At 41.6% G+C, this 15,951-nt stretch overlaps 1 protein-coding gene across 2 annotated transcripts in view; it reads left to right on the top strand.

Moving 5' to 3' along the window:
* Positions 1 to 1,661: 1,661 nt before the first annotated feature.
* Positions 1,662 to 15,951, top strand: part of hspg2 (heparan sulfate proteoglycan 2) — a 166,327-nt gene continuing 152,037 nt past the window's right edge. Inside the window, exon 1 of one of the 2 annotated variants that reach the window (XM_050064829.1) lies at positions 1,662 to 2,080. In XM_050064829.1, the coding sequence (XP_049920786.1) occupies positions 2,009 to 2,080 (72 nt within the window). In that variant the 5' untranslated portion in view covers positions 1,662 to 2,008. The remainder of the gene's footprint in view (positions 2,081 to 15,951) is intronic. The other variant, XM_050064830.1, reaches the window with a different exon arrangement.

Genomic DNA, 15,951 nt, shown 5'->3' with positions numbered 1-15,951 from the left:
GATGGACACGGTTAGCAACAATACTCAGGTAGGCTGTGGTGTTTAAACCATGCTCAGTTGGTACTAAGAAAATCTCCCCCACACCATTACACCACCAGCAGCAGCCTGAACCGTTGATACAAGGCGTGATACAATCCATGACGCCAAATTCTGACCCTACCATCTGAATGTGGCAGCAGAAATCCAGACTCATCAGACCAGGCAACGTTTTTCCAATCTTCTATTGTCCAGTTTTGGTCATCTTGACCATGTCTACATACCGAAATGCATTGAGTTGCTGCCACGTGATTGGCTGATTAGCTATTTGCGTTAACAAAGAGTTGAACAGGTGTATCTAATAAAATGCCTGGTGAGTGTATATGTTATTATAAGACTATTATACTAATATTATACAGGACAAAACAGAGGATGGCCCACTGTTTAATGCAACTTCGACTGTTCAGTTGTGTTTTTTACTAAGTGCTACACTTAAGTACAATTCTGAGTTACTGTACTTTACATAAGTTTTTTTTAATAAGATGCTACTTTATACATCTACTCTGCTGTATTTCAAAGGGAAATATTTTACTTTTTACTCCATTACATTTATTAAACACCTGCAGTTACAAGTTACTTGTCGGATGAAGATTTTAAAAACCTATAATCAGCATATAAAATACCATGTATTGTTATACAGTTAATTTAATCACTCAACCGAAAAGAAAATTGATGAAGTTTGCTGATTTAAACCCAGCTACATTAAAATGCACCTGTTACTGCATCAGTATGATAATCCAGTACTCTTATAGAGTGGTGGATCTTCCTGTATTCAACATATTTTTAAAAACAGAAATGAAAAAAAAGTGAAAAATTATGCAAAGGTCTAATACTAACGGTCGGACTGTAGGGTAGCACCTCTGGTCCTGTCAGTGCAGTTCACCTTAATGTGTTCATCAGTGAGTGATCGCCACAGTCAGAACATGCTAGACCACTGATTATGTGTATGAGGAGAGAGTTAAAGAAAATGAAAAGGCAAAAGCCGCCCAAGGCATGTTAGGCACTGTTCTTTACTTGTCAGAGGAGTGGGTCAGCTGAGGTGTGACTTTTTATTTTTGACCCTCCCTGAAGCAACAAATAGTTTTCTTTGAGCCTGGTGGAAAATGCATGACCCTCCCTCTGCCATAAATTAGTTAGATTTAGGGGGAAGTTTCTCCAGGGTGCCCAATGTGCTTTGTCCGGCACTGCTATATATTAAATATTGTAAGGACAGAGCCCATTTTAGCCGCATAATGAGTACATTTTCTTGATCATACCTATGTTCTTTTGCATGTATAAGATTTTTAATGCAGCAGTTTTACTTGTAAGAGTATTTTTAAATTCCAATACTGACACTTTTACTCACCTGTGAGATCTCAAAACTTGCACCACTGCTGCAAACTGAATATTTAGAGTCACAGACCGACTTTAAGTCCATGCGGAGATATGATATGAATACTACAACAGCATTGTGTCAGGGCTGGACACACATGAGGAGTGTGTGGTCATGTACAGAGCTAACATGGGTCTAACTAGGTGGCGTCTCCCCACACTGGGATTAGCTGTCTTCTCTTTCAGCACTCCCTGAATTCCACTCCGCCTTTTACTTTTTCAGCAGCTCCCTCTCCCTCCTCTCCCTCTCCCTCTCTCTCTCTGTGTGCTATATCCCAGCTCAGGACTTCCCAGTGACTTTGCATTTAGCCCCACTACTAGTCCCAAGTTTCGGAGTGCACAGGAGCAAGTTTGGAGCCTCTCCGACTCGATATTTCACTCCTGCAGAAAAAACAAGGAGCGCGTAAAAGGATCGGTTTTACCTGTTGATGAGGTCCCACCGGGTGTGGGACGCAGAGGAGCAGTCGGGTTTGTGCACACTGAAGAAAAGTGTGAAAAAGGTGCAGGCGACACACCTCTGCAGCGGCCAGGAGGAGTGAAGTGAGGGACCTCGGTTTTTCCTTTCCCCCAGCAGTTGCAGCCTGTGCTGGGTTGGTGGAAAATGGGCACTCCGACCACTTCGATCTGTGGACTTATTCTCTCTTTGATACTCACATGCCAGCTGCTGGTTCCTGTAAGTCACCTCAAACTTTCTCCTCACTTTTCACTTTTAAACTCTCCACTTCATGTTTTCATTCAGCCACAAAAACTCACCTATTGAACCTTTAATCCCCCCAGAGGTCACATCAAAGCTACAAATCAGCGCTTTTATGTCCTATTTAAGGCAAAAGAAAAGTATCAGGCATGTGTTGATGTTACTATTTATGTTCCAGTAAATAGTGCGGTCTGCTGGCGCAGGGCTGCTCACATGCAAGCAAGTGGACTGTATAACAGAGTCCGGTGCACACAGTCCCATCAGCATGTGCTGTAAAGATGCTTTTTAAAGTAATATGACAAACTAGAAGCTGCTGTTGAGTGAAGCTGGGCTAAGTTTGTCCATAGAAACAAGCTATTCATAGTCTCCCCTCAGCTCCTAAACCTCCTCAAACTTAGTCAGGGTACACTTTGCATTGCCCGCACTGCCTTTTTTAATCACATTTGCATGGAGATGATTTTATTTTGTGGCATTGTGAGCAAAACTTACATGAAAATGGGCATTTATCACTTCTTTCTTTGCCGTTCTTGAATCATTGCTAGAATACTTGCAGTTCGTCACTATAAAGGTTGGGTTCATTAGAAAAAATGGGCTTTAGGTAGTCGAAACAAAAAAGACAAACCTCTTAAGTGTCGTTCTCCTTCAGTTTGGAGAATGCACCATACTGGGAATTTACTCCCCCAAGTTACAGCCTCTGGTTTTGTCCATCCAGCTTTCACTATTTTGGCAACGGGTCGGCAACTAATGATTATTTTCATGATTGGTTGGTCTTTCAAATTACACACAAGCTCTTGAAGCATCAAGATTAAGGCTGGGCGATAAGGAGAAAATCAAAAAGTCACAATATTTTGACCAAATACCTCAATATTGGTACTATTGGTGCTTTCAGAAAACATTTACACAACAAGATATTTAATAGATCATTAGTAATGTGGATATAAGTAATGACTAAGTGGGTGAATTACATAACTTTACTGTAATGCAACCTTTACTTTAAAACCAGGAAAAGACAACACTTACGGTACCACGATACCCCAAATTTAAGAAAATATCAAGTCTCATACGATGATACTGATATAATAGAGATTTATTGCCCAGTCCTCATCAAGATAATGTCCTCAAGTTGCTCATTTTGTCCGACCAATATCCCAAAACCCAAATATATTTCAACAAAACCTCACATATCAGAGGCTGAAGACAGTGTGTTTGGTATTTTTGCCTGATAAATGGCTCAAAAGATGAGTCAGTTGTCAAAACTGTTGCCATTTAACTTAAGGACTGATTAACAGTCTCAGCTCTGGGATACTTGCCTCACACTGTATTTATTCTGGCGTTATTACTGATATTTCAGCCTGAAATAAGATGTTTTTCCTCGGCTATATCTGTGGTATGAATCATATAGAGGAGGACCGTTGCCTTGCCGCTGAGAATAGACTCCCCCCTCCCCACCCTGGAGATATCCCGTCTGGTCTCTCACCTTTATGCCCTCCAATAAACAGAGCTGTCATGGTTGAGATATCTGTGACTCCTCTGTGTTGATTTGATCTGAAGGAAAGCCTTCTTGAATGATGGGACATAGTTGCGGCGGCCGGCGGACATAAATCTCTCACCTGCTGGATATAGAGTATATGAGCGGTGATATTCCACGCGTTCGGAAAGCTGAATGATTTCAAGGTATATTTAACATCCAGCGGCGACATGCCATTGAGCGTTTCCTGCAGATGACATGATCTATCACTTTGTGTCAGTACCTGCGTCGTCAAAAGCAATACAAGTTATCTTTAATATCATTGATCCACAAAAGCTGTCCAGTCCCCCAGAGGGCCATCATCATCCGTTGTGTCCTGACACTGGAAGGTAATAGGAGATGGCCTCTACACTTTTACCGCAGCCTTGATTGACTACCAGGCCAACAATACCATCATAATTGAATTATCTGGAACCACAAGCATCTGTTTCTTGCATTATGGCTTTGAACTACGGCAGGCCGGCTGCCTCTTGATTCAATTAAGCACACGTACTGGTGTTACTACGGGCCCTGCTTCCTCCACACTGGAATGTCAGGGTCATGCGCATCAACTCAAACAATCAAAGCCAATAAAACCTCTCGATGGGTAAGAGCTCTCCATCACAAATGAGTACCCATATCCTGCTGTGAACCACCAGCAGCACGAGTGTGAGAAATTATTTGAGTCAAGTATTTTTACAGCTTAAAGGGATAGTTTTGATTTTTTGAACTGGGTTTGTATGAGGTACTTATCCATAGTCATAAGGCTTTATTACATATCGTAGATGTCTGTCAGCACGCCCCCCTTATGAAGAAGTGGTAGGAGTGCTGCTGTGAACAGGGGCAGCAGCAAAATGTATTTTAGCCACCTAAAAAAAACCCATAGAACTTAAAGTGTATGCAACATTATGAGTATTTCCACAGCTTTACCTTTTTGTCAAACAGTTCGATCCGATATCAATCCATCTGTGCTCCCATCAAAGTCACCAGACTCCATTGACAAAAGCAGTAATTTTGGCTTGCCGAACACAGGAGCTGCTGGTCTACTGCTGCTTCAGTCAGTTAGTTTGTTTGTGTAATTGTGTGACTTTAGCGAATCCGAGCTAACCCTTTGAAACAGATTGAGGTAGCAGTAGACCAACAGCTCCTGTGATGTTAAATCACAGTTTTTTTTAAATGGAGTCTGGCTTTGACGAGAGTGATGTAACGGCTTCATTTCCCCCTTGGAAATCGCTGTCTGACGTTAAGGTAAAGCCGTGAAAATATTCTTAATATAGCGTACACTTCAACGGATACCGATTTTTGTCGGTGTCTAAAATACATTTTGTTGCTGCCCCCATCCACAACAGAACATAGTCTAGCTTCTGTGTCAGACTCTAGCCTGCCGCTCCAAACTGGAGGCGTGCCGACCACCATAGGTACTACACTGGTTATGTATAAATCCGTCATATATCCCACTTCAAAAGGTCCGAACTATCCCTTTAATACTCTATGAGAAAACTGTAAAGGTGTCCACTTCTCAATCTGTTTTGACTCAGAGTGTGACAAGTAGGAATGGATTGACAAAGCCATCGGTCTTTGCTTCAACTTAATCATATATAGAGTATGAGAGTATTTGAGTGTGAGGCCACTTTGTTTTCTGATGTATGACATCAACTGTGAACACCACTGCTGACAATTTTTGGCACAGAGATCTCTCCCAGTATAGACTGTCACAAGTGTCCCTTGACTTCATTGGGGGCTGTACTGGGGTTGGGGGAAGGGCGGCCTGGATTCCTATATAGTCTGCAGAGCGTGTGCCGTTGGTGTAAATTGTTGTCTTTCTCTGCTGTGTGTAACTCAACCCCTTCATTCGCTGCTAAATGCGACGCAGCGACAGTTTGATCTGATGATTTATTTAGTCTGTGCTGGTATCGACTGGGCGAGGTGGTTGGTCTCTCTGTGTGGCGCCTCGTCGGTTCAGAACCCAGCTACCTGGTGTTTAATTCCCATTCAGAGTCGATGAGGAGTCTATGGAGCTGCTCAGCACAGCAGTGCAAACACCAGCTCCACTCCACAGTTTGAACAGTAGGGAAGGCCTGCCCCCTCCAGACCCATTCACATCATTGCTTGAAGACTGGGTTCAGTAAACATTGCATTGTTGAATTATAGCCCCGGGGGGAGAGGCCATCTTGGCTGATGGGACAATGCTGCACTGAAGTGGCTCGAGCGCACCGGCACATATGGAGTGCAGGCCGGCAGGCTGGCATTTGTTGACTCTGCAGTGAGGTGTGACTTGGGCCGGTATAGAGGTCAGAGAGGTGAGGACTCTGAACCTGACTCTGTTTCTCAGTTCAGCGGGGGTCCCTCATGATTCATTCACAGCCAAGATTAGCTCCCACTGCACGGCTTCCTGAGCTTTTCACTTCTAATTTCTGTTTGCTCCACAGTCATGCAACTCTGTCTTTGAGTCTGCTCTCTATGTGACTTTACGGCTTGTCTCCACACAGTTTTGTTTCATGGCCTTATAGACTGCGCCCCTAGTGTCCAACATTAGGAAATGCACCTCTTTATGAATGAATGTAAACACCATCACAGGAATGACAGAACAGTTCATTTTGAGTGTTTTTTGCAGTCTAGTGTTGTGGAATAACCTCATGGAGCAGTACAGGGACAAAAACAGGATCAGTAATGTTGAGCTGCCTCCTAATAGTTGACCAGAAAGGTCATTAGTCGGCAAGATTTCATTGGTCGCTTAGTTGCAGGAAAAAGAAAAAAAAACGTGAAACTCTGTTAGGAGCTGCACCATATCAAAATAAATCTAAACCTATATGACTAGACTATGTGGGAATTTAATTTGAAAGGACAGACACAGGAAGTGTCCACGCTCAGCAGTCAGATAGGAGTCAGGTTAATTTCCAGGGCTGGTACCTGCGGTTATTCCACAGGCTAGTTAATAACATGTCGGGCAGGAAATCCAAAGTGTGGGATCATTTTGAGAAGGTGAAGGACGAACCCAAGGTGATATGTAAACTCATCTTCATTGGTCGACTACAAACATGACGTATCATCTGAAACATGGAAGTAGCTACATGCCCATTAGCCCACAGCGTCATTAATGGGCGGCTCGCTCAGTGCGTGATGTGCACTTGTAGATAAAATATAGGCCTATGTTAATGAAGGTGCGTTGCCCCACCCAAAATATACGAGCGACTAGTCAACTAACGGCCCTAAATGATGATTAGTGGTCGACTAGGAAATATCTTTGTCAGGGGGCAGCCCTACGATAATGCGAGGTGACGAATAATTGGCCTGTCAGGTGTGTAGCCCATTTTGTAAAATATTTTGTAGAAGAGGTTCCATCTACTGTGCATGCATTTTGTTACACAGCTAGCATGCCACCAGTGTTAGTGGCTCGACATGTCACTGAACTTTTCACTTTGATGAATGTAAAACAGCTCTATTTATACATTTTTTCTGTCTGTTAGCTAATTTGTTTTTGTATTAACTTCCTGTGGCACACAGTCTGTCTGAAATCTGCCTCAAAAGTTTTTTTCAACGTACTTGAGGCATTTTCAGAAGGAGGAGTTTTGCAAACACATCGGAGATCACTTAGGTTCTCATTGGAATGAATGGACTCCCTGTACGGAGCTGTGTGAAAACGAGGTGTTAACTTCACATATTTATTGTTCTGCATGTCTTTGTCCAATGCAGTCATTCCACAAAGAGTATGCTACTTCAAGAAACATGATGTGCATGAACAAGACCAGTGTCTGGCCATTTTCTTTGTTCTTTCTGTGGGTATCCCTCAAATATTACACAGCTCCATTGGATAGAGACGCTGAAAATATTCCTTTATAGTTTGTGCTTCTTTGCCCCCCTATAGAGAAGTGAGGCTGCGGTTGGTTTTGATGCAGTCTGTAGCTCTGTAATGTCAGAGGAGCACACCCTCCTGTGCCCGACTTAAAGGAACATAGCCCGGGGTTACATTACTAATGATGCTGTAGTGTTTCATATTTTTACCACCTTCTCAGCAGCCACTGATGTCCACTTATTTAACTCAAGTACGGAAATAATCCAGGTGGTGTCTGTAAGTGAACGTCATGTCTGCGTTTGTTGATGTGGAAGTTTGTGTATTACAGTGACGTAGGCTTTTCACAGTGATTTGCATTTACATCCACATTACAACACAAAGATAATGTTTTTTTACTTGTAGAGTGTTTTGGAAAATGATCTGGAACGTGTGAAGTATGCATGATTTATAATAAATTAGCAAAAATATGCCAAAAATGTTGGTACAGGATCTACAGTGTGGCCTCACCTCCAAGCCTGAATTCAGTGTTGCTTTTTCCTCCCTTCTTCTTTTGATTATATTTGCAGTTTAGAGCCAAAACCAGCTTTTATAATTGTATTATTAGAATATAATCAATTCATGCAAGAACAATATATTCTTGTAACCTCAGAGATCAGTGTGATTCATGTGGTGTGGTGCAAATTAGGATTTTAGACTGCAGAGATGTATCACAGTCTTGGACACACCCTCACACAAACATTCACATAAACTAATGTCTCCACACAATACACTTTGCTCTGCGGCTGCAGTCATGTTGCACTTTCATGCCCAAAGTCGCATCCGTGTCGGACAGAAGAGCTGACTCCAAACACAGCTGCACCTCAGCTGGTACAGCAGCAACGCTGTGCATGTGCTGACATGAGCGCACATACTCTTGAGTACCGCCTGTTGTAACTAGAGTCCCACTCTTTCCATTCACACCTCTTCCCACATTTTCCCTCTGTGAGGCATATGTCCGTGGTTGGCTTTTGTTTCAAACCACAGTTTAATAGATTTATGTATCATCCTCAGATCGGGCTGAAGCTTCTGTCAGATCAAGTGCCATACTGTAATTAAATCTGCAAAGCTCTATGTGGAAGAATTTTACAGTCTGAATGTGCATCTGTTGGAGGTAACACATTAACAGCCATCAAACTTCCTTGACTACAACACCTGTCTTTGATTATCACTTTGATAACACATTCAACACACCTGATAAGACGGGATGAAATAAAATGTCTTTTCTTTTTAACAGTGCTTGTTAAAAATTACTGCGTGATGAATGTGGTGTAGAAGCAGTGCAGCTTAGGGATTAAATGATTGTCCTTCAACTAGACAGGCCCAGCATAGATACAGTCAGAGTTCATGGGCACGCCCACAAAACATCACATCCTTTTACACTGAACGGGAAAACAAAGCTTTCGTTTCCATGCTACAGAGTTGCTGTGTGGCTCTCTGTATGTCAGTTAATCAAATAAAAAGCCAGAGCTAAAGGTTATATTTAACCTGGACCCAGTTTTCCCATGTTTAAGTGTCTCAGTGAGAACATTTTTGACACTGTTCCAGTATTGAGCGAGAAAGCTGCAGCTGGCAGCAGCCAGTGCTTGTTTTTGCTACTGACAGGCTCAGATTGTTATTATAAGTGAATATTTATAATAACACTAGACACTAGACACTAGAATAGAAAGGATCCCTACAGAGATAGACCTCTTGTTAAGGAGGAAAATCCTTTTTGTTCAACCAGAAACTGCCACAAAAACCCCTGTTATCAAACCCACCAGACTCCATTTAAATAAAGGGTAATTTTACCATCATAAAACACACTTCATTTAAATTTGACAGAAACATAATATAACTCACAAAAACCATCTTTGTTTGACTTTACGCTGTTTTAACAACCACAAGCTCTGGTTTGGCTGAGATAAACCCTTAATTCACCCAGATAGATGTGAAAATATGCTGCCCTCATAGACGCTTAAATTACTGTTTTTTTAAAATGGAGTTTGGTAGGTTTGGCGACGTTACTTTCGGGTCCATTTCTGGTTCAAGAAAAAGGTTGTAACACTTTACTCAAACATTGTTAGATGGTTTCACCACTGGTAAAAGTCTTTCCGATAGCGTCACAGCATCACATCATCAAAACATGCGGCTTTACTGTCTGGAAACGTTCGTGGAAATCACTTAAAAAAAGGCTAGTTGATTACATCATAGCATTAAAAGCTGTAAGGTACTGATATAAAGGTACATTTCATAAATCATAACTATCGTAAATGTAAGTGTCTCTCATGTGAGTTGAAAACCTGAACTTTCCTGGTAAAGTATTTACAGACTGGTGTCCCATAACTTTGACACTTTCTACATCATATGTAGTGCTCATAAGCAAGAAACTCAATCACTACCAATTTCTGTATTTTGCTCTAAAGTGAACCCTGTAATCTGCCCTCTTTGCAGTGCAGCAAGTACTTATGGGATTTCCTGACAAGAATCATTTACATAGCGTGTTTACAGTTCCCGCTGTGTGATATAATTATTCAAAAGCTGAGAAAAAGATTGATAACAGACGAACAGTTAAACCAATGCCATTTGGCCCCTGTGTTTTTTTTTTTTTAGTAAGACATGCTTGGAGTATATCACCCTTCATTCCTGTGTTATGGAGCTACAGGTGCAATAAACCCAGCAGAGTTCACGCTGAGGTCACAGGATGTCTTGAGGACACAACACGGTCTACAACTCGAGCAATAAAAAACAGCTAATGGTCAGAAACTATTTGTGGTAGCAAATCACAAATGTCTGATATTTGGTTTCGCTCTCAGTGTTGGAATTTTAATTATATTCTTCGGAAAATTAGAAGAAAGACTTATTTGTTCAGTTTGGAAAAAGATCACCAAAGTTTTCTTTCTTCCTCCTTTGTAATCAGCTCATTTTTTGCTAAATGAGCGGTTTAGCGCTCACTTTAAAGGAACAGTGTGTAACATTTAGGGGGATTTAGTGGCATCTAGTGGTGAGGATTGCAGATTGCAACCAGCTGAAACTTCTCCGGGTTAGAATTCCTTCAGTGTTCATTGAGGAGGTTTTTATTGTGAGCCAAATTCTCCACAGAGGACTTTTTCTCTCCAAAACAAACACATCAGGTTATTAAAATGGGTAAAAATACTAAATAAAGTAGTTTCATGTTAAATGGTGTTTGGCGTGTCGGACACAGGCCGCTAGCCCAGCACTGTCATTGTCCCAGTATACAAGCACAGGAGGGGAAAAGATTTATTGACCGATGTACGACTCCACTACGATAGGTGGCGATATGCCTCCTTTCAGCTTGTTAGTATTGGAACTTTTTCCGGTTGACCTATTATGTCACGGACCAAACAATCGGCAAGTTAGCTACAGTTAGCTAGCCGCAAACTGGTACCATGGTGGACAACTTCACAGCTCTGTACATTTCGTCCGTCCAAAAATGCAGCTCTGGATGTAGACTTCGCATTTAATGCTATTCGACTTTTGTGGAGCATGCGCAGAGCCCCTTAGCTACTTTGCGTCTGATTGACTGTATACATGTACGAGTAATTAGACTCCCAGTTGCATTGTCTGGGTGTGTCAGCCCGACTTTGAGAAATTTGATTTAGTATGATTTCAATTGGATTAACATGTTAACACGTGTTTTTAAAAGTTTGGTTTTAGTCAGATTAACACAATAAATCATTTTCTCTGATGTCATGTAAACGTGCTGAGTGAGTCAATGAAGTGCTGCACTAAAAGGAAAGGCATCTTGTTTTTCATGTCATTTTTTTTAAAAGAATTAACCAATTAGTTACCAGTTAATGGGTGTTGGGCTATCAAGAGCGAAATTAAATGAAACTGACATCCCTAAACTGAACCTAAATGCCAGTGGCCACTCTGCTCCTCTTGAAATAGTGAGTTTTAAATCAACACGAGCTTGATAGGAAGAACAAAAGACTCTAATAGACTGTTACAGAGTGATTTCCCCACCTTCACCAGTCTTCTTCAATCTTTTCACACTGTCTTACCAGGCTGTTTCCCAGGCTGTTTCCCAGGCTGTGCCCAGGCTAGCACTTATTAGAGATTCATTGAAATGCTAAGTTAACTGTATTGCACTTTTCCTTTGAAGGTGCTCCATAGTTGTCTGTGCCTCATTGAATCGACCATTGTCTCTGCTGGCGGCATTGATGTGAAGTCACTTTGGCATTCTGCTTTTTCTCCCAAGGGAGCTGCTGCATTGTCTTGTATGGACCCTCCCAACTTATACAGCTACTCTGATGGGGGTTGCTGCCCTTTTTCACTAAAGATGTTTTTGTGTGTTGTGAGCAGAGTAGATTTTTTTTCCAGGGTGCTTAAGTTTGCTGAAGGAATGCGATCCTTCTTCGTCTCTATTGTCTTTTAAAAGCAGGTTTGACCCTGACATCCTGCGAAGTGTTTATAAAAATCCCACCCTGGTGTCTTATCAGAGCTGATGATGTCTCACTCCCTGAGACTAGTAGCACCCTGCCTCCACTTCCTCTTACTGTATGACAAGTCTCTACCTGTGAAACCAGAGAGGCTGCCATCTTTCCAAGACTGTTGTAACCTTAAGAAGATGCAAATTCGCCTAAGCTGTTGTTAAACCCTTAATGCTCACAGAGGGAGGTCGGCATGTGGAATTTTGCAGGCTTGAGGGTGTGATGGCTCGGTGAAAATTAAACACAGGGAAAACACCAGCTTCCCCTCGTTGCTCGCTTTTATTTAATTCAGGAGCTTGTTCGTAGGCAGCCAAACAAGTCTGCTGCTCTTCAGGAGCCTAATTAGCCACCAACTTCACAAATTAAGGGTTTTGTGTGTTTTGAACACCAGCGCTGATGAGCTAGAGCCGACTATTCTTTTTTCTTATAATGAGCCACGGAAAATCTAAAGACTGAAAACTGAAAACCTTTTCTCTTGTAATGCTAAAAGTGAAAACATGCTGTTTTATGTAATGTGAGCTGAGCAGCAGTGAGAAATAACAGCCTAAGGCACTGTTCATTACTTCTGTTAGAGGAAGGGGTGTTGCACAGCAGGGGAGGCACGTCAAATGATTTCAAGCACTGGGGAGGAGCTTAAATTTTGTTTTGTTTTTTGGCTAAGGGGAGGGAACACATCTTTAAATGTTTGTAGTTTGTATTTATTTTGATACCCTTTGGAACTCAAAACCTACTGTCGGGTTTGAAAGGCGTCATGTTTGAAAAAAAAAAAGCCAAATTACATCATTTGTCATTGCCAGAAACAGAAATGATCAGACTCAGAAGTCCGATATTTACATTTCCGACAGTCCTTGAACATATCGTTTGCTTCAAATGCTTCCGTCATAACCAAACCAAATCTAAGCTTAAATTAGTGATTTTTCTTGTTTATATATTTCCTGTAAAAAAACAACATTAAATTCTGTGCTCTTTCATGCATGATAATTGTGAAAAATCAAGGTTTTTTTCAACTCCAGGACCTCGTTTTTAACTTTTTACTTATTCAATCATCAAAGTGTAAGTCTTTAAAATCTAAAAATGGCCCCTGTGACAAGCGACAAGTACATTTGGTGTGAATATAAAAAAAAATGTGGTTTAGGGAAAAATATTTGTAGCTCAGGGGAGGGTCAAGATAAAAGCGAAACAAAACAAAACCAAAAAAATGACAGTTACACCAGAGCCACCCCCCCCCCCCCCCCCCTCTGATAAATAAAGAACATACCCTAATTAATATTTTTCCTTATCATACTTGTAGGACTGACTAGATGAACTTGTGTGAATGCTGATTTTTTTGTCTGGATCTTGCAGCTTCAGTCTCAGTCTTTCAGCATAATATCATGTACAGTATGTAGCCACCAAGTGCGTTTTCATGCCCCTTTTTAAAACAGGAAGCATTAAAGAGTCAGCCCGAGACAGCGTTTTGAATCATAGCAACAGTAACTAAGAAGGGCAGTCGTTAGTGCTTGTCTGTTTGGGGTATGAAGAACTCTTGATATCTTTTGATCTAATACTAATAAATAACATGGCAACACGTCAACTGCAACAAAATGTCCTCAGAATGCCTCTAAAGCCACCGTTGAAATGAAACTCGTGTACTGGGCCTCAGCTGTGCCCCTTTCTGAGGCTGCAGAGGCCCTCAGGAGAGCTGCACCAGTCTGGTCTGTGTTATCATGTCAGACATAACAAATCTTTCTCTTTGTTATACACACATCCACACACTTACGCACGTCGTGTCCTCGCAGGAATCTGTGCCTGTTTGTCGTTTTCCCCCTCCTTTCTTTCCTCTTTCTGCTCATCCTTGGTAGCTTTAAAGGGACAAAATCAAAAATACACATTTTCCTCTTACCTGTAGTGCTATTAATCAATCTGGATTGTTTTGGTGTGAGTGTTTGAGATGTAATGATAAATGATATATTAAAATATCTGACACATAATGAAACTAGATGGCACTCAGCTTGTGGTGCTCAAAGCGCTAAAAAAACACACAGGCTAGTCGCCAGAAGAAATGTGGGTATTCTATGTTTCATTTGCATGTTTCCTACATATATCAATGTTGCTAAAGTGATGTAGCACATAAACTGACTTTGTCACTGGGAGATGGAGGGGATGGCGGATGGTGTGACATCTCGGCGAGATGGCTGACAAACCACAGATCTTTGTTTAAGAAGAAGAAACAATAGCACCATTTGTTTTTTGGTGACCCTTTACTGCGCTTCCACCAGTGTTTGTAGCGCTAAATCTGGGTGTTTTGAGCGGCACATAGCGGCATTTCCCAGCTAGGTTTGTGGCACCCAACCAGAGGGATTTCCACCAACACGTCTCTGTGTGTTCCAGCAGTGTTTAAGCCAGTGGTTCCCAACTGGTGGGTCGCTGGTCCATTCTGAATGGACCGCAAGTGACTCTCAAACTTGTCAAGTTTGTAAAAACCCACTTCATTTTGAAGTACAGTGAATTTCTGCCACAGAGCTTTTATTTTGAAGTGCCATTTCCTGCTGTAAATTTAGTGACTAACGGACAGCTACTTAACAGAGACAGTAAAACTAGCTTGACGGCATGGCCAAACGAAAGTATGACGATGAAAATATGAAACTGTGTGGACCTTGAACTAATGACCAAGAAGAAATCTGGACCCTGTGGCTGGACCAGTTGGGAACCACTGGTTTAAGCCACCTAAACTGGCTGTTTTTTACCGAACCTGGATGATTTTCACCAACTTTTTGGAGCGTTTCCCAGCGGTGTTTAAGTCAAGTAACCTGGGTGTTAGTCATTGACACATTGCGCCATTTCCAACGGCTTTAGTGCCACCAAACATGGGTGTTTTAATCCAAAACATGATCTTTTCTACACCATAACCAAGTAGGTTTCGTTTCTAAACCCAACCACACCTTCACCACCGCGGAGATATCTTTAAAAAGCAAATGGGTTTGTGGTTAAGAGGTCGCTGGCACTCCATTGTTTTGGTGCACTGGTTTGTGATGGTCTAAAACGTTTGCCTCTTGCTGAGTCACCATCCTGTTGGGGAAATGAAACCTGGAATAATCTACAGGACAAGAGGACCCCACTTCCCCTGAAGCAAAGTTTATTCAGGCTTTCCTGTGTGCAGTTCAGATGTCCTGCTCTATATATGCCGAAAGAAATAACCCAGTGTATTTGTTGTTTTTCCAACCCCCTTACCCGTTTTTCCCCTACTTAATCTTCTTTCTCTCTGAAGCATGTTTATATTTGAAAATCCTCGTAATCTGTAGTCATTCTCGTTTTTCTGCAAGTCTTATTTAAGCCTCCCCTGTGTCTTCAGTCTTTTTTTATGCAGTAAAGATAATGAAGCATTTATCACAGGTTTTTATTTCTCGCACAGCGGGATCTACTTCATTTGGAGTTCTGTCAGCTGGTCACCGAGTGTGGTTGCAAAGCTGTACAAAAGTTTTCACAAGTTTTCGTAACTTGGCAAGTAACAAGCTGGAACTAAGGATTAATGAATTCCCCTGGACCTAATTATGCCAAAGTACAAGCCCTTGTTGTTTTTATTTTTCTCTCTCAGCTAGGATGTGATATTTGAATTTCCTTCACAGTGTGTTGCAGCAGAGCAAAGCTGCTTGGTCGGACATTTTTTCCATTCAGGTTTGCTGCTTTTGAAGATGCATGTTCCATGCCATGAGCCAGACCGTGTTGTAATGGAAAAAAGTCTTTGATTCAGACACACACACACACACACACCCTCTCATTCTCATACTGTATTTTTAATGAAAAGTAAATATTGCTCTTAAGAAGTCACAGAGCCTTTGACCTGTACTCAGGCCGTATATAAATGAGCAGAAAACAATAATACACCCTAATTGCGTCTTTTAATAAATCAAATTACAGTGGAAACTGCGTATAGTTATAGAGATGCTGTGCATTTCACAAATTTGTGTTTCTAAGGATAGTGAAGGCATGACCTGCCCCACTCCACCTTACTCTGCCTCTGATTGGCGTACCCTGACATTCTTACCCTAACCCTAACCAATCCCACTCCTCTTCTCCAAACCTAACCAACCCAAGCAACAAC

This window comes from Epinephelus moara, chromosome 16, assembly GCF_006386435.1.
Source record: "Epinephelus moara isolate mb chromosome 16, YSFRI_EMoa_1.0, whole genome shotgun sequence".
Classification (NCBI taxonomy): domain Eukaryota; kingdom Metazoa; phylum Chordata; class Actinopteri; order Perciformes; family Serranidae; genus Epinephelus; species Epinephelus moara.
This window is presented reverse-complemented; position numbering and strand designations above follow the sequence as displayed.